The 23,816-nt window shown below is 37.2% G+C and overlaps 1 protein-coding gene across 5 annotated transcripts in view; it reads left to right on the top strand.

Moving 5' to 3' along the window:
* DISP1 (dispatched RND transporter family member 1) overlaps nt 1–23,816 on the top strand; it is a 213,308-nt gene that overhangs the window by 168,195 nt on the left and 21,297 nt on the right. For all 5 annotated transcript variants that reach the window (XM_017869968.1, XM_017869971.1, XM_017869970.1 and 2 more), the window contains one exon: nt 21,806–21,835. In XM_017869968.1, coding sequence (XP_017725457.1) covers nt 21,806–21,835 — 30 coding nt within the window. The remainder of the gene's footprint in view (nt 1–21,805; nt 21,836–23,816) is intronic.

Raw genomic sequence — 23,816 nt, 5'->3', positions numbered from 1 at the left:
GGGGCGGGGAAACAGGAGAATTGCAATCCTAGTCTCTGACAAAACAGACTTTAAACCAACATAGATCAAAAAAGACAAGGACATTACATAATGGTAAAGGGAACAATTTAACAAGAAGAGCTAACTATTCTAAATATATATGCACCCAATACAGGAGTACCCAGATTCATAAAACAAGTTCTTAGAGACTTACATAGAGACTTAGACTCCCAGACAATAATAGTGGGGGACTTTAACACCCCACTGTCAATATTAGATCAATGAGATAGAAAATTAACAAGGATATTCAGGACTTGAACTCAGCTCTGGATCAAGTGAACCTATAGACATCTACAGAATTCTCCACCCCAAATCAACAGAATATACATTCTTTTCAGTGCCACGTGGCATTTATTCTAAAATCGACCACATAGTTTGAAGTAAAACGCCCCTCAACAAATGCAAAAGAACTGAAATCATAACAGTCTCTCAGACCACAATGCAATCAAATTAGAACTCAGGATTAAGAAACTCACTCAAAAACCACACAATTACATGGAAATTGAATAACATGCTCCTGATTGACTCCTGGGTAAATGAAGTTAAGGCAGAAATCAAGAAGTTCTTTGAGGCCGGGCGCGGTGGCTCAAGCCTGTAATCCTAGCACTTTGGGAGGCCGAGACGGGCGGATCACGAGGTCAGGATATCGAGACCAACCTGGCTAACATGGTGAAACCCCGTCTCTACTAAAAAAAAATACAAAAAACTAGTCAGGCGAGGTGGCGGGCGCCTGTAGTCCCAGCTCCTGGGGAGGCTGAGGCAGGAGAATGGCGTGAACCCGGGAGGCGGGGCTTGCAGTGAGCTGAGATCCGGCCACTGCACTCCAGCCTGGGCGACAGAGCAAGACTCCGTCTCAAAAAACGAAAAAAAAAAAAAAGTTCTTTGAAACCAATGAGAACAAAGAGACAACATGACAGAATATCTGGGACACAGATAAAGCAGTGTTAAGAGGGAAATTTATAGCACTAAATGCCCACATCAGGAAGCTAGAAAGATCTCAAATCGACACCCTAACATCACAATTAAAAGAGCTGGAGAGGCAAGCGCAAAGTAATCCAAAAACTAGCAGAAGACAAGAAATGACTAAGATCAGAGCAGAATTGAAAAAAGATAGAGACATAAAAAACCCTGCAAAAATTCAATGAATTCAGGAGCTGGTTTTTTGAAAAAATTAACAAAATAGACCACCAGCTATACTAATAAGAAAAGAGAGAAGAATCAATAATCAAATCGACACAATAAGAAATGATAAAGGGGATATCAACACTGACTCCACAGAAATACAAACTACCCTGAGAGAATACTAGAAACACCTCTACACAAATAAACTAGAAAATCTAGAAGAAATTGATGAACTCCTGGACACGTACATCCTCCCAAGACTAAACCAGGAAGAAGTTGAATCCTTGAATAGACCAGTAAGTTTTGAAACCGTGGCTGTAATTTGTAGTCTGCCAACCAAAACAAAAGCCCAGGACCACACTGATTCACAGCCAAATTTTACCAGAGGTACAAAGAGGAGCTGGTACCATTCCTTCTGAAACTATTCCAAATAGCAGAAAAAGAGGGATTCCTCCCTAACTCATTTTATGAAGCTAGCATCATCCTGACACCAAAACCAGGAAGAGACACAACAAAAAAAAGAAAACTTCAAGCCAATATCCCCGATGAACATCATTGCGAAAATCCTTAATAAAGTACTGGCAAACCAAATCCAGCAGCACATCAAAAAGCTTATCCACCACAATCAAGTCAGCTTCATTCCCAGGATGCAAGGCTGGTTCAACATTCGCAAATCAAAAAACATAATCCATCACATAAACAGAACCAAAGACAAAAACCACATGATTATCTCAATAGATGCAGAAAAGACCTTTGATAAAATTCAACATCTCTTCATGTTAAAAACTCTCAATAAACTAGGTATTGATGGAACGTATCTCCAAATAATAGCTATTCATGACAAACTCACAGCCAATATATTGAATGGGCAAAAGCTGGAAGCATTCCCTTTGAGAACCGGCACAAGACAAGGATGCCCTTTCTCAACACTCCTATTCAATATAGTATTGGAAGTTCTGGCCAGGGCAAGCAGGCAAGAGAAAGAAATAAAGCGTATTCAAATAGGAAGAGAGGAAGTCAAATTGTATCTGTTTGCAGATGATATGATTTTATATTGATAAAACCCCATCATCACCAGGTGCGGTGGCTCATGTGTGTAATTCCAGCACTTTGGGAGGCTGAGGTGGGTGGATCACAAGGTCAAGAGACAGAGACCATCCTGGCCAACATGGTGAAACCCCGTCTCTACTAAAAATACAAAAATTAGCTGGGCGTGGTGATGTGCGCTTGTGGTCCCAGCTACTCAAGAGGCTAAGGCAGGAGAATCGCTTGAACCCAGGAGGCAGAGGTTGCATTGAGCTGAGATCACGCCACTACACTCCAGCCTGGTGACAGAGCAAGACTCCGTCTCAAAAAAAAAAAAAAAGAAGAAAACCCCATCATCTCGGTCCAAAAACTCCGTAAACTGATAAGCAACTTCAGCAAAGCCTCAGGATACAAAATCAACGTGCAGAAATCACAAGCATTCCTTTACACCAACAATAGACAAGCAGAGAACCAAATCATGAATGAACTCATTCACAGCTGCTACAAAGAGAATAAAATACCTTGGAATACAGCTAACAGGGATGTGAAGGAACTCTTGAAGGAGAACTACAAACCACTGCTCAAGGAAATAAGAGAGGACACAAGCAAATGGAAAAGCATTCCATGCTCATGGATAGGAAGAATCAATATTGTGAAAATGGCCTTACTACCAAAGTAATTTATAGATTCAATAATCCTATTCCCATCAAACTACCATTGACATTCTTCACAGAATTAGAAAAAACTACTTTAATTTTCATATGGAATAAAAAAACACCCTGTATAGCCAAGATAGTCCTATGCAAAAAGAACAAAACTGGAGGCATCACATGACCTGACTTCAAGCTTTACCACAAGGCTACAGTAACCAAAACTGCATGGTACTGGTACCAAAACATATAGACCACTGTAACAGAACAGAAACCCCAGAAATAACACCACATTTGTACAACCATCTGATCTTCAACTAATCTGACAAAAACAAGCAATGGGGAAAGGATCTCCTATTCAATATATGGTGCTGGGAAAACTGGCTGGCCATATGCAGAAAACTGAAAGTAGATCCCTTCCTTACTCCTTATACAAAAATTAACTCAAGATGGATTAAAGACTTAAATGTAAAACCCAAAACCATAAAACCCTAGAAGAAAACCTAGGCAATACCATTCAGGACATAGGCATGGACAAAGACTTCATGACAAAAATGCCAAAAGCGATTGCAACAAAAGCCAAAATTGACAAATGGGATCTAATTAAACTGAAGAGCTTTTGCACAGCCAAATGAACTATCATCAGAGTGAATAGGCAGCCTACAAAATGGGAGAAAATTTTTGCAATCTACCCATCTGACAAAAGTCTAATATCCAGAATCTACAAATAACTTAAATTTATAAGGAAAAAAACCTATCACAATTGGGCAAAGGATATGAACAGCCACTTCTCAAAAGAAGACATTTATGTGGCCAAGAAACATGTAAAAAAGCTCAACATCACTGATTATTGGAGAAATGCAAATCAAAACCAAAATGAGATGCTATCTCACACCAGTCAGAATGGAGATTATTAAAAAGTCATGAAACAATAGATGCTGGAGAGACTGTGGAGAAATAGGAACACTTTTACACTGTTGGTGGGAATGTAAATTAGTTCAACCATTGTGGAAGACAGTATGGCGATTCCTCAAGGATCTAAAGCCAGAAATACCATTTGACCCAGCAATCCCATTACTGGGTATATACCTAAAGGATTATAAATCATTCAAGACACATGCTCACGTAGGTTTATTGCAGTACCGTTTACAATAGCACAGTCATGGAACCAACCCAAATGCCCATCAATGATAGACTGGATAAAGAAAATGTGGTCCATATACACCATGGAATACTATGCAGCCATAATAAGGAAAAAGATCATGTCCTTTGCAGAGACATGGATGGAGGTGGAAGCCATTATCCTCAGCAAACTAACACAGGAACATAAAACCAAACATCACATGTTCTCACTCATAAGTGGGAGTTGAACAATGAGAACCCATGGACACCGGGAGGCGAACAACACACACCAGGGCCTGTTGGGGGGTGGGGGGTGAGAGAAGGGAACTTAGAAGATGGGTCAATAGGTGCAGCAAACCACCATGGCACATGTATACCTATGTAACAAATCTGCACATTCTGCACATGTATCCTGGAACTTAAATTTTAAAGAAGAGAAAAAAATAATTTTAAGTTTTATAAAACTCAGAAGAATTCTTAGAATCTCATTTACAAGTTAACTTGGGGATTGTCTCTTTCAGGTCCTCTACCTAAATAAATTATCTTGATCCTTAATTTAAAAAAAAAAAAAGAGCTGGGCACAGTGACTCATGCCTATAATCCCAGCACTTTGGGAGGCTGAGGCGGGTGAATCACAAGGTTAGGAGTTCGAGACCATCCTGGCCAATATGGTGAAACCCTGTCTCTACTAAAAATATAAAAATTAGGCAGGCATGGTGGCAGGCACCTGTAGTTCCAGCTACTCGGGAGCCTGAGGCAGGAGAATTGCTTGAACCTGGGAGGCGAAGGTTGCAGCAAACTAAGATTGCAACCACTGCACTCCAGCCTGGCGGCAGAGCGAGACTCCATCTCCAAAAAAAAAAAATAAAATAAAATAAAAAATAAAAGTGCTTGGAAGATTAATTAGAAAGTTAGTAATAAGTGGTAGAATCTGGAATGAAGTTTAAGTGTGTCTGATTCGAGGCCTTCCTCTTAATCACCACTCTGTGCTGTGCAAACACAAGAGAATGAAATGTTTTGTTTTCTTGCTATAACTTTTTTTTTTTCGTTTCAGTAATAGCTTAAGAAACAGTTAACAAGTGCTTACTATGTAGTAGGTGCTGTACAGGTTCAGTCTTGAGATTGTAGAACTGAAATCACACAAATAATCATGAGGGTATAGGTGATGTGTCATAGGCTGCCCTGGTCATTTTTAGGTCATAGAAACAGCATATTCACAGTGCTACCTTGCACAGACCCTGAAGAAGAATTCCACCTAATTTCTTTAGCCTGTTTATATCATGTTGTACTTTAACACCTTACCTGGTGCAGGATACGCAGTGGGTTTTTCAGTGGGTTTTTGGAAATGCTAGTAGTAATTGGAGAAATTATCTGAACTGAATTTTCTAGTTTAAATGTTAAAGCTCTGTGTTGTCATCTTCAGGAATTTTGCTGGAAGAAAATGGAAACAGTGCAGACTTTACCCATTCTGGTTTCATGCTTCTGTCACAAGTTAGTTCTAATGGCTAACTCCCAAGCACACTTCCTTCAGTAGCTTTTGTTTGTTTGTTTGTTTCAAGTATTCTTCTATCCCTTGTTAACTCAAATCATAGTTTACTCTCTCAGCACCCATACATGGGCAGCAGCACCTTCTACATTATGAAAGCAATAGAAATTTTTTGCTGCAGTATAGCCTAGTGGTTAAGAATGTAGGCTCCAGGGTAGGCTGCCTGGGTTTGAATCCTGCCTCTTTATCTATGTGGCTTTGGGTGACTTCTTTAACCTCTCTGTGCCTTAGTTCTCCATCTATAAAATCTATGCCTGCCTTATAGGATTATTTTAAGAATTTTAGAATATTGTAATATATGTCAAGTGCTTAGGGCAGTGTTTGGCACATAGTAAAGTCTGTAAGTGTCGACTGTTGTTATTTTAAATGTATTATTATACTTAATACCTTGACTTCATGTGGTCTTTTTTCTTCCTAGTGCCTTGGAGTCTAACTTCTATCACCATTACTTTCCTGGCAATGCCAGGTCAGTGACTCCTTTGACAAACTCATCTGATTTCTTCTCCTGTTTAGTTCTATAGCATGCAATCTCTGTGTACCACCTCTTCTTAAAGTTTTCTTTTTTTGCATTCCATGATCTTATGCTTTTCTTCTTTTTATTTTGTGCACTGTGACCATTTCTGCCCTCTTTCACAATTAACAGAGCCTCCTCTTCCACCCTTTCACATGACTGTCATTTCCATAATGTCTCACTCAGCATTTTTCTTACCCCCATCAACTTTTTAAAATTTCATATCTTTATTTCCTATCTGTATTTATCACTGTTATGGTTAGTTTTATATTCACATTAGCCTGCAGGACAGCTTTATTTAAATATTCTATCAAGCCAGGACGACATAGTGAGACCCGTCTCTTAAAAAAAAAAAATTAGCTGGGCATGGTAGTACATGCCTGTGGTGCCAGCTACTTGGGAGACTGAGGAGGGAGGATCACTTGAGCCCAAGAGGTCAAGGCTGCAGTGAGCCATGATTGGGTCACTGCACGCCTGGGAAACAGAGCAAGATTCTGTCTCTAAATAAATAGATGGATGGATGAATGATGGATGGATGGATGGATAGATAGATAGATAGATAAATAGATATATTCTGTCAAACCAAAGCATCAGAGTTAAAGATTATACTTTGTAATTTTTACACTGAAGCATTTCTTTGTTTATTACAGTAAGTATATGCACTTATTGTAACTAGATATTGTAGATTCAGGTGAGAACTCAAACTTGGAAAGAAACTAAAATGTAGGGAGGCAGAATAGTATGGATTTAAAAAGTAATAACCTAGTAAAAATAATGTAATGACAAATAACAGTACCAGTAGTAGTTTTGTTGTAGATCAGTGAAGTTTTGTTGCTCATCAGAAGCCTTCTACAGGTTATATAAGATCTGTACCTTATAAGTCATTGGAAAAGGTATTTCTAAAACATCAAGAGAAAAAAAATCAATTAAATCTCATTTGGAGTCACTCATTACCAAGACTAAAACATTACTAGGACTTCATTTTTATGTATTTTCATAAACTTGAATTAACCTGAATTTTAATTATGTGAGGTTTTGCTTAAACTTTTATTTTTGGCTGTCTTTAAATGGTGATCCTTTAGGCAAAACTAATCTGTGGTGAGAGAAGCCTGAATGTTGATTGCCTCTGGGGACAGGGTATGATTATCGATTGGGAAGAGGCACAAGTGAGCCTTTGGGGTGCTGGGGAAAGTTGTATCTCGTGATCTAGGTAGTGGTTACATAGATGTGTACACAGGTAAAAATGTATCAAACTCTACACTTTAACTTAGTGCCTTTCACTGAAGACTTAAGTGAAATCAGAATGGTTTAAAAGAATGACGTGAGGGATTTAAGAACTCCCCCCACCACCAGTCTTAAAATTTCCTTCTCCCTCTTGACTAGTCCATATATACATGGGAGGCAGGGACAATACTCTATTAATTTTTGTATTCCTGGTATGGATTGGGAGGGAGGATCTATGCAGTTGGAGGAAGAGAGAGATGATTTCCCTTCAGGTCTGCTCTTACTAGAGTTTCTTAATAAACCCAATTCCACTCTGAGTTGCCACCTCGCCATCTTCAAAATGTCACCATCTTCAAATCAAGGGGGAATAGATATATATGTAGAAACATTCCCCCTTGATTTGAAGATGGCAACATTAATCAGCATTTTGATTTCAGAATCCGAGAAGTGGAGGACTTTGTGACGTGATCACATTCTTGCACCTGTCTTCCCTTATTTGCTTTCTTATTTGCATCTCTGTTAGCCTCTCATCTTCCTAGTTTGGTACTTAAGAGTAGAAATTGTATCTTTTATTTCTTAGTGTTCCATTTTAGGGTGGAGAAGAGATGACAAAAGGAATGATTTAATAATGCTGAGAAAATAAAGGGCTGTCCTTAGGCAACCCTTCTTAGGAAAGGTAGTAACACATCTTTTCTATCTCTCTGTCAAAGATGGTATCTAGAAGCAAGCCAAGACTGTAGAAAGATTTAAGTTTTCCATATGAAAAAGCCAGATTTAAGGCCAGAAGAAGGAATAGAAAGGGTGATTTGAACATTTATGACAACAGAGAGTCCTTGGACTCTACATATATTAAGCCTTTTCCCTCCAAAATACTTCAATCTATGATGTAAGTCAGGTTCTGGGAAAACTTAGTGAGCTCAGTTGACTTGGCATTGAATATGAGTTTGCTTTGTAAGAAAGATCTGTATGCACAAGGAGAGCATATGGGCTCTTGGTATTCATGCATTTGTCGTGTTAGGAAGTTGCTCTGAATGAACTGAAAGCCCCTTCAGGATCTTTGTTCTAGACTAGAATTTAGCATGTGCATACCGTAGAGAATTATAGTTCTTATATTTGGTTTGGGGCCCATTTAATCCTCCAGTCTTTCACTGACTAGAATTGTTTTCAAGCTACAGATGCAAGAATAACACTGTAAACCCATTCTCAAAAAGGGCATTAGGATTTTTTAAACGTATTCTGCCCTGGGACTTGCCCATGTTGAAGCCAAAATAAAACAATGTGATTCTGCGAAAGGAACTGGTAAACACGTCAATGGATACTCCAGGAAAAATGAAATAGACTGCACAGCACATATAAAACTTCCATAAAGTCAAACCTCTTGATGACTCAGTGGGCTCCTGACTTCCACTTAGTTCCCATTCTCAAATGAGGTCAGACTAAAATTGTTTTCTTCTTACAAGCCAAGAAACCATATGCAGCTCCCCTTCAGGAAATGAGGAAACAGAAAATAGATCCCCATTTTCTCACTATTCTCCTAGCCCAGTTTCCCAAAACCTGGCTAACAAAATGAGCACCAGTTAACTGAGAGATTTCTGTTACCACTGTTGTAGTTCTAGAAAGACCATTCAACTCAGAATCTACGTTCATCCCCACTGTTAATTAAACCTCAGTGAACAACTGTTACTAGATTGCATGAAGCTATAGCCCATACCAACACCAATTTGGACAGTTCAGCCAGACTCTGGAAATTCAATCCCATAACTGCACAAGTGTGCCATGATTAGCTACTATTCTCACAATATTGGGTGCTGTACATTTTGTGAAAATTAATTTTTAGATTATTTTTTCCCCTTAAAACAGAGTTTTGGCTGGGCGTGGTGGCTCATGCATGTAATCCTAGCACTTTGGGAGCCAGAGGTAGGTGGATCACCTAAGGTCAGGAGTTCAAGACCAGCCTGGCCAACATAATGATACCCTGTCTCTACTAAAAATACAGAATTAGCCAGGCATGGTGGCGCATGCCTGTAATCCCAGCTACTTGGGAGGCTGAGACAGGAGAATCACTTGAGCCCAGGAGGCAGAGATTGCAGTGAGCCGAGATCATACCATTGCACTCCAGCCTGGGTGACAAGAGCGAAACTCCATCTCAAAAAAAAAAAAATAAAGAGTTTTACCAAAGATGATAATTGAAGCATCAGAAAGTAATACAGCTGACCTAGATTATTAAGTAAGTGGAATTGAGAAAAACTAACATCTGGATCAAGGATGACTCTTTAATTGTGAAAACAGCCATAGAAATTACTAAGAAAATGCTGGGCACAGTGGCTTAGGCCTATAATCCCAGCACTTTGGGAGGCTGAGGTAGGCGGATCAACTGAGGTCAGGCATTCGAGACCAGCCTGGCCAACACAGTGAAACCCCTCTCTAGTAAAAATACAAAATTAGCCAGGCGTGGTGGTGTGTGCCTGTAATCCCAGCTACTCAGGAGGCTGAGACAGGAGAATCACTTGAATCTGGGAGGTAGAGGTTGCAGTGATCCGAGATCATGCCATTGCACTCCAGCCTGGGCAAAAAGAGTGAAACTCGGTTTCAAAAAAAAATAAAATAAAACTGCAAAGAAAATTACAAGTTTTGAAAAAAAAATTTAATGCCTATCCGAAAACCATCTTAAAAAATACCGCAAACAAGGAAAACTGTTTGCCACAATTGGGGATGTTATGTTTCCTAGCTTTAATTTCAAGATTCTTATAGATAAATGAGAAACAAGTTGAGATCTAACATAGCATAGTAGTATGGTTACAATCGTGTGATATATAAGTAATGGCAAATATAATGGAATATATGGCTACTAAAAATCATGTTTTCAGAAGATTTTAATTACATGGAAAATGCTAATCCAAAGTGATAAAACTTTATGCATCTAGTATGATCCTAATTTTGTTTATATTTAATTTCTATATTTAGGCAAAAGGAAAACTATTCAGAGAAAATATATCAAAAGAGTTACAATGTTTTATCTGTGTAGTGAGAATATGGGTGATTGTATAATTTTCTGCATTTTCTTAGAGTTCAAGAAAATGAATGTGTTAGTTTTATAATCAGAAAACAAAACCAACATTAAAACAGAAAATATATCCCTCATTAAAGCTTTCCTTTTCCTTTAAAAATTAAAGTTTACATTCTAGAATAGACAAAACATTAAGTGAAAAGTCTACTAAAGGAAAATTTTTAGGATGAAAAAAGAGGGGTGTATATTGCCTTTCTGAGATAGTAAATGAGAAACTCAGGAAAAGTACTTTGGGAAATTTTTAAATACCCCTTTTAATTTGAGCACTCTTTCATATTTGCTCTTCTGATAAAACTCACTTGGTTGGTAAACTGGATGATTCCTGAGCAATCTCAACATGACCGTCTTTAGTAACCTGGCATTAATTCCTACAGTGTGACATGCACCAACACAGATGTGTTACTGGTGTCACCCGTTCATCAATCTCCACCTTCATCTAAAGCAAACAGATGGAGAATTCTGCCCTGTCTTCCTAACAAGCATTTTTGAACACTTTTTTTTTAAATTAAGCCATTTATCTAGTCATTTAAAAAGTCTGTCTCTAGCCGTTCACATAAAGAGCCAGCATTATATTTCAAAGCATTTTAAAATACTAGTTCTTGCCTACCTTATGGAGGGATCATTTTTATTGCCTATTCACGTGAAATATTTTACCATCAAATTTAGATTACAGGAACCTGGCTCACCAGCTTTAGCCATGCCAGAGTGTTGAAATACTTTAGGAGACTAAAATATGTGGTGATTTGAATTATCTAAAATTCCACAGGAAAATAAATACAATCTCACAGCAGGAAAGAACCTTAGAAATAATTTAATCCAACTCTCCTTATTCTACAGATGAAATTGAAGCCAAAGAGGTTAAAACCCAAGATTAACACCCAGTTTGAAACTGGTCCTCTGATTTCTCATTGCCATCTATTAAAAAATACATTATACTTTAGAATTCGTTTCTAAAAGTTGTCACATAGTATTTGGGTGTCACTGGCATATATAATAGATTCTGGAGTTGCAAGCAATCTATGCCGTGACAAATTGAATACAATGAATTTAAAGTTTTCCCTGGTTGCCCTAGTGCCAAAGTGTAACAAGGACATTACTACAGTTTGAGATCATGCAGCCCTACCGTGTTGGGGCTTTCCCTATTTTTCTTCAGAAAAGTCTCATTATTTCCTCAGTTTAATTATTTTAAGTTTAGTTGATTTTTTTTTTCTTTTCTAATCTCAGATTTTGAGAAGAAAACCTTTTCTAAATCAATATTATTTTATTAACGCTGATTGTTAGAGTTTTGCTTTGACCCTTATTAAAGTTTTGACAATGATTTGAGTTACAAAATTTTAAGTTAGAGATTAAGCATGTGAACGTTTAGATCAGGAAGAAAATCAATTTCACCATATATTTTTGTCCTTAGAAGCATAACTAAAGAATTTCTATACAAGTTTGAGGGAAGTGTCTCTCCTCCCAGCCTGTAAAATGAAGATATCACAACAGCTGCAAGGTATTGGTTACACCGTTGGAATTCATTTTGATACAGTGGATTTTTTATTATTTTTTAACCCCCACCCCCCCACGTTTTTGTTTTTTGGTTTTGTTTTTTTTTTTTTTTTTTTTTTTTGATAGCAGGTGTGACTTTTACACTTCCAAACTCAACCTTGTACAATACTGAGTAATTTTGTAGGGACAAAATAATCCAAGATATGTGAGAAATGAACTTAAGAAAGATTAATAATGTTTCTGTAATTTTGAGCTCAAGTAACAGTTCTTACATTGAACACAGTGTAGACAAACTAAAAATTGAAACTAAGCAAATGTTAGAGGAAAAGAGAATTCACACATTTATGAATTATGATTGTGTTTATACTTTTGATGTGTGGTTTCATTGATAAAGGCCTTGTCCTGTTAATAAATGAGCAAATTTGAGATGGAATCTTAGATATAAAATACATAATTTAAACTTACTTTCAGAAATGCAAACATACCTTCACTGAGGTTATAATTAACACACAAGCTCTTTATGCAATTTGTATAGTTTCTAGTGAAAATGCAGAAAGGTTTTAGTATTTTATGTAAGATCCATAAAATTTTGAAAGTGAGAAATGTGTGTGTACCTTATCTTAATGAAGGTAATAAAATATATTTGAATTAGGCTTAATGTAAGTCCCAAAATATGCTTATACGACCGTACCCTCAATCTGTAGACTAATCTTTTGAACAACTTATTTGTGTTGTAACTCAAATTATCACTAACTTCACTTCAGTAGGCACTGATATTATTTTCAATTATAGTTTGAGGCACTTCTAATTGTACTTACATAATTATATAAAATATTAAATAATAGTGAATATAAAAATATGTTATTATAACATGCATAGGATACATAAACTTTGGTTTATCCAAAATGTCACCAGAATTATTTTCTTGTAATACCATATATATTTATGACAATAGATATCTTATAATTTTGATTCACATATTGATAAGATTGTCAGAGGCTTTCTGAATTATTAAAAGATTATTTTCCTTTTTTTCTCTCTATTTATCCTAGGTCGCTGCAGTAACTCCTAACCTGCTTCTCCTTCCCATTAGCATTTCCTCTGGCTGATTCATCCTGCACATCACTACCAAATCAGTCCTCCGAAAATAGTGGTTTTATCCTATCAGTTGTTACTCAAGCAACTTTAGCCGCTTGCTTCAGTCTCTTGCTTCCCCTCAAACAACCCCTAATCCAGTAAGTTGTCATCCTCACTGTTCCTTCATAGTAAATCCTCACTGACTTTGCTTATAGGTGTTGACACAAGGTTTGTTTCCTTTCCCTCTGCTTTCTGTTTCTCTATCTGAAACCTACTTCTGTCAAACCTTAATTCAAATTCTGTTTCTTAGGTCAAGTTTCAGGGGCTAGTCTTTGGACTACTCTGGTCCAATATTATCTTCCTGTTTCCCATTCACTTAATGTTTGTACTATACCTATATGTTATAATTACTTTCTTGTATTATTCTCTAATTGTTTCTTGTCTGGAGGTCATATTTTCCTGGCAGATTGTCCAAGACAGTGGTTCAAGCTCTGACTATGTAGTCTCTATTTCAAGACCTACTGAACCAGATCCCTGGGGAGGGGGTTGGCAATCTCTAGTTTTAGTTAGCTACCCAGGTGATTCCGGTGGTCATCAAATTACTTGGTGTCACTTAAACTGGCAGTGAATTAACTATAGATTGTATTAAATGTATTTTAAGTTTTTGGAAATGTATGATGTATGTTACTTCTTTTCATCTAAATTAGAGTTAGCCAGGATACCCCATTCTCCTCAAATTATGTAGAAGTGAGAAATTTTCAAATAAAATGTTTCTATCACATGTACATAAATGAATATACATATGCAGTTACTCTTTACAAATATTCAGTTCACTTTTTAATTATATGACTAATTTATGAACATATGCTCATGAGGAATTCAAAAATACAAAATGAAAGTCACTCTTGATTCTTTTCCTAATCCTTTTCTTTCCTCTCTGGTAAACAGGTCTATTGATTTGCCAAGTTCCCTTCTGAGCTTCTAAAATACATTTACGTATTTTGTATTAGTTTTATTTTTTCATATGAATACAGTATGAGTTGTTTTGAAACTTATTATTTTGTTTTAAAATTCTTTCCATATCAGTATATGCGTATGTATATGTTTGTATATGAATGTGTATTCACATTGTGTAGTGCCCCATTACATGGATGTGCCACCATTTATTTAATAATCTTCTTATTAATAAGTGAACATTAAGGTTATTTAAGAATCTTCTTCTTAATAAGTGAACATTAAGGTTGCTCTCACATATTTTCCTTATTGTAAGTCACACTTCAGTGGACATCGTTGCATATGCCCTCTTGTGCACAAGTGCCATTTGCTTTTGTTTAGGAAGCTCTTCCCATTTCTGCGTTCCTTTTCATTTTTAGTGCACAAGCAATACCTCATAGCCTGCATCAGTGTGCAGGTTTTCCTTTTCAGTATGTGGCCAATAAAGCACAGGTTCAAGTCAAGATATTTGGATTCTAGACCTGGCTCTGCCATTGACTTGCTCTATGATCTTGGACCCTTTTCTCCTTTGTTTCATAAAGGTATTAAGTGGGATGACTTTTACGGTTTCTTACAGTTCTGACAGTCTCTTATTCTAATTAGGCTTATGGGTGTGACATTGATTTTTATGTTACATTCAGCTAGTAGCAAGAATCAGTTGATCTTGTTAAGTAAATCATAAAAGTGTACAGTGCTAACGAATAAAGGGACCTTATGCTTTACTCTAAATGAGTCTTTGCATTACCCCTAACTGACGTTTGAATGCCATTTTTGGATGAAAAAATAAAAGTGTGGTAGTAGTACATTTTTTCTCTTGGATAATTCTCAAGTTTGTAGAAAACTGTTACACACACCAGCTCATTTTAAAGTATTATCTCATTCTCACAAATCCTGAGTAATTAAAGGAATTGCTCAAGATCATCAAGATCATTCAACTAATAAGTTTCAGGGCCCAGACTTTAACTTCACACCTTTTGATTTCTAAGTTCACTGTTCTCTTAAAGAGAAAAAAAGTATTTTTCTGATACTCAAAATGGTTATTCAATATATACTACATTTCTTTTTTTAACATTTATAAAGTGCATAGTATTTATAAGGCGCTCTTTAAATGTTAGTCTCGCCATTCCCAACCTTTCTCTCATGCCTCCTAGTTTATTTTATATAGAAGCTGGCACTTTGTTCAGTTTTAACAGTTCTAGACATCAAGATGACCAACACTTTTGAGTCAGCATCTCGTAAGCATTTAGGAAATACATCACACAAGTAGTTGTGGTTTTTGTTATCCTTAAAATCACTTGACACAGACCATAAACATTTAGCTCTGGTGCATGAAAAATGGGTTAGAGGCCAAGCTTAGCTTGTCTGCAGGGTATCTGTTTCATCTTCATGATAGAACCCAAGTGTGCCAGTGATGTTTCATGGAAATACTTCATATGAAGAATGGCTTTGTTTTTGTTGGGAATCTTTTAAGGAATACGCATCAAAGGGTGGATTTTTTTTATTTTCAAATACTTTCTTCCTAACCTACCAGTGCTGAACTGAAGTTACTTCTTGCAGAATAGCCTCTCACAGAAAGAGAATATAACATAATCCAATGTGACTTTTGAGGTTAAAATGTGCTACTTACAGCATTTTTTTGCTTAAAAATTTTGTTACTACCATAAAGCTGAAAGTATGTTTTCTTCATGGTGCAATCTTGCCTCGCAGCAGCACTGACCTCCTGGGCTTGAGCAATCCTCCCTCCTCAGCCTCCAGAGTAGCTGGGACTAAAGGTGCATGCCACCACGCCAGCTAATTTTTTTTTTTTATTTTTTATAGAGATAGGGTCTCACTATCAGGCCTAGGCTGGTCTTGAACTCCTGGCCTCAAGCAGTCCTCCTGCCTGGCCTCCCAAAGTACTGACATTTGCACGCGTGAGCTACTGCACCCGCCTGAGACTGTCCCTTTGTAAGTTGTGGTATTAATTCTGCAGTTATGTCTAGAATAGAATTCTCTAGACTGATGGGAAAGTTTTTGTATTTCAGTATTCTCATTTCCTTTACTCTACAAGCTCCCCTTCTCTTTCCAAAAATTATTAAAAGAGGGAAAAGTTGAGCAAAACAAAGAAATAGACGATTTGGAGCTTTTCCACATTTTTTCTGTTTCTTTACCCCTTTCACACTCCTTTTTTTCTATTACCTTTTTAAAAAATTTCCCTTGCCTCTGTATCTACCCCTATTATCTTGATTACTCCGCTTGGTACCTCCCACTCTTCCTCCTTCTGAGAACTTTACAGTCTCATTAGTTGTCCTCTTGACCGATATATGTACATATACCGCAGGTCACTGGTCATCAGAGTACTATAGCCAAGGTTCTCAACTGCTGTTACAGCTCTCAAGTGTGAAGTGCCAAGGGCAATTTATCACTAATTATGAGTACCCCAGTTTGTACATGCTTTGCTTTTTCAAAAAACAGATGTGAGCTTAGCCCTAAAATCATGTCACTGTCACTCACTTGCATACAGAAATGCTTTCTTGAGTGGGAGAGAATGACACTGCAACTGATGGACTCTCTGGGGACCGAAGCTTACCTACACCACAGCCTGTGGGAGTGTGTGGTGGGACACGCAAAGGTCATCTTTCCTTGGGCCTATTCCCTTCAGAAAAAAAAGGCTAAAAACCTAATCAAAGAAGAGGAAAATGTTCCCACTGAAGATTATTGTTGCTTATTTGGGTTTGTTTTTATTAAAAGGTGAATGTTGGAAAAAGATAGTTTCTCTCTCCGAGGTTAGATTTGTTTGTTTTTACTAGTTATTTATCAACACAAGACTGAAGTTAGGGTGAAAGTCATCCACAGGTTTTATTAGGTAGATATTAAAAATAGCAAATCCAAAGGATTTTACAAATGGAGGAAGACTGCTTTTGATCTATGAAAGTATGTAGTAGACTCCCTTGCTAGCCTCCTTTCACAGGTGTTTCTGGTAAGACATTGCAAAAGCAGAGTTAAAGAAGGCACCACTGTAAATCAAACAGGTTTCATGTTTTACCTGTAGCGTGTTTTTGTTGTTTCCATCATCTGTTTGTCCTGTCCATTAGTATAGAAACTTCAGAGGGATCTAATGTTTTCCCAGGAGGTTTCTTTGTGGTAACCTCAATTTTTCTTTTCCAACTGATGTTGACAATCTCTACTTACTGTCTCAAATTTAACATAAAATGAAATCTTTACTCAAGCAGAAAGACTATGATGATCTTTAGTTGTTTCTCTCTAGGGAATAAATTAGTCATAGATACATGAATTTCTATTTAGTTAAAAGAAAAAGTTAGTGGCAGAGAGAGGGTTTACATTTGTTACAACCCAAATGTCTATAGCATAATACCATTTTTTTGCTCAGTACATGTTCCAGACTTATGGCTGTGAGGATAATTTTAGTTCTAAAGATAGCAAAATCTCGTAATTTCTCTTGGAAATTCGACATGTGCTTTTAAGGATGCATAAGTGAAACACGGGGAGTGAAAAAGTAAGATTTTTGTAGACAAGTGATTTGCTTCCTTGTCCAGTGCCTTACTCTCTGGAAAAATACATTTGCTTTCATAGCTCATTAATAGTTTCATCACTGATGTTCAGATAGCATATTCTTTTTATTTATTTATTTTTTTTTTGAGACAGAGTTTCGCTCTTGTTGCCCAGGCTGGAGTGCAATGGTGCGATCTCAGCTCACCACAACCTCCACCTCCCAGGTTCAACTGATTCTCCTGCCTCAGCCTCCCGAGTAGCTGGGATTACATGCGTGTACCACCATGCCTGGCTAATTTTGTATTTTTAGTAGAGACGAGGTTTCTCCATGTTGGTCAGGCTGATCTTGAACTCCCAACCTCAGGTGATCTGCCCGCCCTGGCCTCCCAAAGTGCTGGGATTACAGGCGTGAGCCACCGTGCCCAGTCAGCATATTATTTTAAAATCAATGTATAAGCCAGGCACAGTGGCTCACGCCTGTAATCCCAGCACTTTGGGAGCCTGGGCGAGAGGGTCACTTGAGCCCAGGAGTTTAAGACCAGCCTAGGCAGCACAGGGAGACCCCACATCTACAAATAAAAAATCTTAAAAATTAACTGGGTGTGGTGGCGCACACCTGTGGTCCCAACTACTCAGGAGATTGAGGTGGGAGGATTACTTGAGCCCAGGAAATGGAGACTGTAGTGAGCTGGCCCACTGCACTCCAGCCTGGGTGACAGAGCAAGACCTTATCTCAAAAGAAAAGAATTTAAATTAAAAACTTTTTAAATAAAATCAACATATAGTTGTAGTGATGGTCGCATAACTCATGAAAGTACTAAAAACCATGGAATTGTACACTTTAATTGGGTGAATTATATGGTATATGAATTATATCCCTATAAAACTCATATTGAAAAATCAATATGTAATTGTATTTGAAAATACAGGTTTTGGGGGTTTTTGGTCTTTTGTAGATTCACCAGAAAACTAAGTGTGCTTCGTGGCTTCTTCAGATGTGAACGTGTTCACTGGAAGCCCAGTCTGTGTAAAGCTGCTGAGCCCTCACCAGCTCACTGGAGTGGCCCTACACTCCATCCCTCTCTGCACACTTGGATGGCCCTGGCCAGCTGAGTGCTGCAGGTCAGGAGGCTGCCCTCTCCTGCAGCCACACACTTCTGCTCCCGGCATTTGACAAGTGTGCTTACCAAACCCATGCATGCCAGTTGGCTTGTTTTGGTAATTATGTCATCTGATTAAATTTTTTAGTCCACTTATATATAGATGCTAAAAGAAAAAGTTGTTTTCATGAAAAGAAAATTGTAGCCTTAGGGAAAAAAGGTTAATTGCTACAAAAAATGTATACTGTTGAATTAGGCACAGGAGAAAAAATTGTAAAAGATTTGGGAAAAAATCATCAAAATTTAGATGTGTATTGTAGTCAGTATACCCAGGATACTCACAAGTATCCTAAGTCCTCAAAAACTCAGTCATAGACAATGTAGCAGTTCTATGGTTTATGTAAGAACAGATTGACATTTATGTTTAAGTTACTATTAGATATTTAAGGAATGTATGTAGAACTTCAAAAAATGTTTCTCTTTAATTAACCTTTCTGATTAACCAACAAACTAATGGTTCCTGCAGCATTGAACAGAGAGCCTATACTATAGGATACAGAGGCACAAAGAGAAACTTACAAAGTTTAGTAAAATATTGAAAGAGTTTAGGATTGACAGATAGGAATGGGCTGATGTAACAAACCATATGTGTGTGTGTGTGTGTGTGTGTCTAAGAGAAAAAAAGAAACAAAATAAAATTTACTTATGTTAATATTTGTGTCCCTAGCTTCTTGCTTTTTTAATTCATTGTCTACTGATTTCAAAGCTGTTGAGTATGAGAAAAGTAATGAAATATCCCCATTCATTAATCCAACACACACTGATCTGACATCCACTAAGGTCCATACATTATACTAGTTATGGAGATATGAATACAAATAAGATATGTTTCCTTTTTATGTATCTAATGTCTTTTTTTAGATTTTAAAATGAATTATCTTTACTGTATATATATAAAAGAATGCATTTTTGGTGTCCTTTATAATGCTGTAAATATTCAGTCTCATCTTTTTTCTTAAAGTAACAAGTTCTCAGCCAGGCATAGTGGCTCAGGCCTGCAATTCCAGCACTTTGGGAGGCCCAGGCAGGTGGATCACCTGAGGCCAGGAGTTCGAGGCCAGCCTGGCCAACATGGTGAAACACCAGCTCTACTAAAAATGCAAAAATTAGCCGGGCATGGTGGTATGTGCCTGTAGTCTCAACTACCTAGGTGACTGAGGCAGGAGGATCACTGGAACCCGAGAGGAGATTGGAACCCGCAGAGAAGACTGGAACCCGCAGAGATTGAGCCACTGTACTCCAGCCTGGGCGACAGAGCAAGACTCTGTCTCAAAAACAAAACAAAAAAAAACGAGTTATCTTATGCTGTTCTTAGTGGAAACTCAGACTTTAAGCTCCACATCTGCCAAAAGAAAAGACAATTATTTTCTGTATAAGAGATTAATACTCTCTCTTTTCCCTATGGGCTTTTCTTCCTTGGTTTTACAGACAAATACTCACAGTACAGAGAACAGCAAATTAGGCATCAAGAGACTTGAGTTCTCACTACAGCTCCATTATTCAGACGCTGAGAGACCAAAGGCAAACTGAGGCCCATCTCTGAAAATGAGGCTGCAGTGGAATTCGAATATATATTCCCTAAAATTATTTTCAGTGCTTGCAACTTCTGAGATTGTTCCATCTCCTTGGTTTTAATATTTTAATGGGCGTAGAATCCATAATGAGGGCATGTAAATAAAGCTTGAAATTTAGAACACATGCCTCTTTTGTTCAACAGTTTAATACAAAGTGCATTCTAGAATGTAAGCTCTGTGTAGTTGGGAACCCTGTTTGTCTTGTTCATGGATATACTAGGAATTAGATAAATGTTTCTTTGTAAGAGTGCATACATGTATCTGAGTGAGAAACGTAAACAGAGAGAGAAAATAGGAAAGAGAACTTTAGATCTTCAAGAAATTCCAAGGTAGGGTTCCAACTATTAGAAGAGTAATAGCTTAAAATAGAAAGTTTGGAGGACAGGATTTTACATTTTGTTTTGTTCCCTCCAAGTATGGTACAGTCTGGTGAAATATTTCATTTTCAGAAAGAGTATGTAGCTAGGCAATTCAATTATTCAGTCAGCAAATATTTATATATCCTCAATAAATTAGTGTAGTGGTTCTTAAACTTTGGGTCACACAACCCCTTTCAGTTTCAAAAATTGTTAAGAATCTTCAAAGAGCTTTTGTTTATGTCTTATAGCTGTATGTACCATATCGGAATTAGAACTGACAAATATTAAATTATGAAACTCATTAAAATTAATAATAAGCCCATTACATGTGAACATAAATAACACTTTTGTGAATAATAATTACATTTTCAAAACAAAAAAGTTTAGCAAGGTAAGTATCATTGTTTTACATTTTTGCAAATCTCTTTGACATGTGACTTACTAGAAGATAGCAGGATTCTCGTATTCTGTAATCTATGGCAATATGCCATTTGGTTGAAATATATGAAGTATATGAAGAAAATCTGGCTTTACACAGATCTGTAGTTGGAAAAGGGAGGTCTCACAAACCCCATGAAAGGGTCTCAGGAACTCCCATGTGTCTTTAGACCACGATGTGATAACCAGTGTACTTTTGTTTGTTCAACAAATTGTTAAATGCTTTCCAGTAAATAGGAAAAAAATAATCTGATAGGAATACAGAGTTTGGAGGTTGAGACTGAGTTTGGAGTTTCTTTAGCAAGCTCATCCTATATCTGGGAGGTAAGGTATAAAGGATGAGTGGGAATAATAAAACAGAGTGTGGGAAAGAGCTGATTGGAAACACAAGCCCATATCTGTTGAAGTGGATTGCAAAGTTAGATATTAAGAAGTTGAAAACTGGAGAAGCAACTGGTATCTTGAAGAGGGAATAGAATACCTAAAAGAAGGTATTAATATCCTATTTTTTTAAGTGTTAGGATCTTTGCTATGTAAGGAAGCAGCTTAGATTGGAGGCTTAGGGATGTGGATTCCTGCTATGAGAGAGAAGACTGAATCTGGTAGCTGTAGATCTCAGAGAAGAATATTATGCAGTGTGACTATGATTCCATCAGGAGACGGTAATACGGAGTCTGGGAAGGTTCTGCCTCCTGAGTAGCCACTTGAGCGGTCTCTACTGGTATGTAAAGTAGCCAACATTCATCGTTTAAAATCTCTCAAATAGATTGCCTTTTTTTTTTTTTTTTTTTTTTATGCTTCCAGGATTCTTTGTAATAGAGATAACAAGTAAAATGTTCAATACATATGTAAAGCCTTTGTTTATGTTATGATGCTTTGTTTTGATCATTTTCCTTTGTTGTTTTTTTTTCCAGACCATCCAGACCTTTCAAGTTGCCAAAAAGGTAAAGTAATCTGGGTCATCTTATTAAATAATAAATATACCTGCATGCTTTTCCAGTCTAGTATTTTCTCCATATTTTGCTGTTCTTTTCACTTTCCTCATTCATATTTTATGAAAGAAAAGAAATTCCCATGAGTTGGCTGCTTGAGGAATTCCATATCTCCAAAAGTGGTTTTAATCTTAAGGTAGATTTCTGACCGTATTAAATTCTATTTGTGTCTAGGGCTAGGTGCAGTGGCTCATGCTTGTAATCCCAGCACTTTGGGAAGCCAAGGTGGGTGGATCATCTGAGGTCAGGAGTTTGAGACCATCCTGGCCAACATGGCAAAACCCCATCTCTACCAGAAACACAAAAATTAGCCAAGCATGGTGGCACGTGCCTTTAGTTCCAGCTACTCAGGAGGCTGAGGCAGGAGAATCGCTTGAACCTGGGAGGTAGCAGTTGCAGTGAGCCAAGATTGTGCCACTGTACTCCAGCCTGGGGGACAGAGTGAGACTCTGTCTCAAAAAAAAAAAAATTATATTTGTGCGTAAACATTTATATTTGTTTATTTTGCATTCCTTCCTGCAATGGATTGGCTTCTCAGTGGCTTACTTAGTGAGGAGAGAGATACTGTTCTGCCAACTACCAGGACTTGAATTCATGGCAATTTATTTCAGAGGGGTTGTCTTTCTTTTTAAAAATCTTGTTACCAATGGAAGTATTTCTTTATATGGAAATGTTTAAGGCTTATCTTTCAACAGAGAAAATTTTGATGAGATAAGAGTTCCTTAAAAAAGCATTTTCTCATCAGATGTTCTTACACATTGGAATTCCAGATACAATGTCATTACACTTAAGAAATTCTAAGCGATCTTTGAAATTCAGTTGCCAAAGAAGCTCAGATGCTGGTAACACTGATGCCTGCCTCAAGGGAGTTATCCTCTCTTTGAAGTGAAATTACTACATAAATATTAATTAGTAAACTATCCTTCTATTTTAAAAAAATATATTTTTTAAGTTGTGGTAAAATATACGTAATAGGCCAGGCACAGTGGCTCACGCCTATAATCCCAGCACTTTGGGAGGCTGAGGCAGGTGGATCACTTGAGGTCAGGAGTTTAAGACCAGCCAAGGCAACATGGGGACACCTGTGTCTACAAAAAATTACAAAAAGTTAGCCAAGCATGATGGTTTGCACCTGTAGTCCCAGCTACTCAGAAGGTTGTGGTCAGAGGATGTCTTGAGCCTAGGAAGCAGAGTTTTTACTTAGCTGAAATACACCACTGCACTCAAGCCTGGGTGACAGAGCCAGACCCTGTCTCAAAAAAAAAAAAAAAAATATATATATATATATAGAGAGAGAGAGAGAGAGAGAGAGAGCACACGCATTCATGTTATATATAACATAGGTTTATGTTATATATAACATAGGTTTATATGTTATATAAAACATAGGTTTATATGTTATATAAAACAGGTTTATATGATAGTTTAAAAATATTGACATACTTTAAATGTTATAACATGTTTATATGTTATATGTGTTGTATATATAGCATGTTTATATTTGTTGTATATATAACATATGTTGCCTTTTAACCATTTTTAAGAGTACAGTTCTTTGGCATTATGTACATTCATATTGTTGTATAACCATTACCACCATCCATTTCCAGAACTTTTTTTCTCTTGTAAAACTTAAATTCTTTATCCATTATACATTAACTCCCCATTTTCTTCTACCCCTGGGCCCTAGCAACCATCATTCTGCTTTCTGTCTCTATGGGTTTGACTGCTCTAAGTACCTTGTATGAGTTGAATCCTACAGTATTTGTCCTTTTGTGACTGGCTTATTTCACTTAGTATGATGTCTTCCAGGTTCATTCATGTTGTAGCATGTATTAGAACCCCCTTTTTTTAAGGCTGGAATAATATTCCATTGTATGTATATACCACATTTTGTTTAACAATTCCCTTTTCATTTTTGCAAAAAAAGAAG

The sequence above is a fragment of the Rhinopithecus bieti genome, unplaced genomic scaffold, assembly GCF_001698545.2.
Source record: "Rhinopithecus bieti isolate Rb0 unplaced genomic scaffold, ASM169854v2 scaffold_1673, whole genome shotgun sequence".
In the NCBI taxonomy this organism is placed as follows: domain Eukaryota; kingdom Metazoa; phylum Chordata; class Mammalia; order Primates; family Cercopithecidae; genus Rhinopithecus; species Rhinopithecus bieti.
The sequence above is the reverse complement of the archived record's forward strand: the minus strand, read 5'-3'. Positions and strand labels throughout refer to the sequence as shown.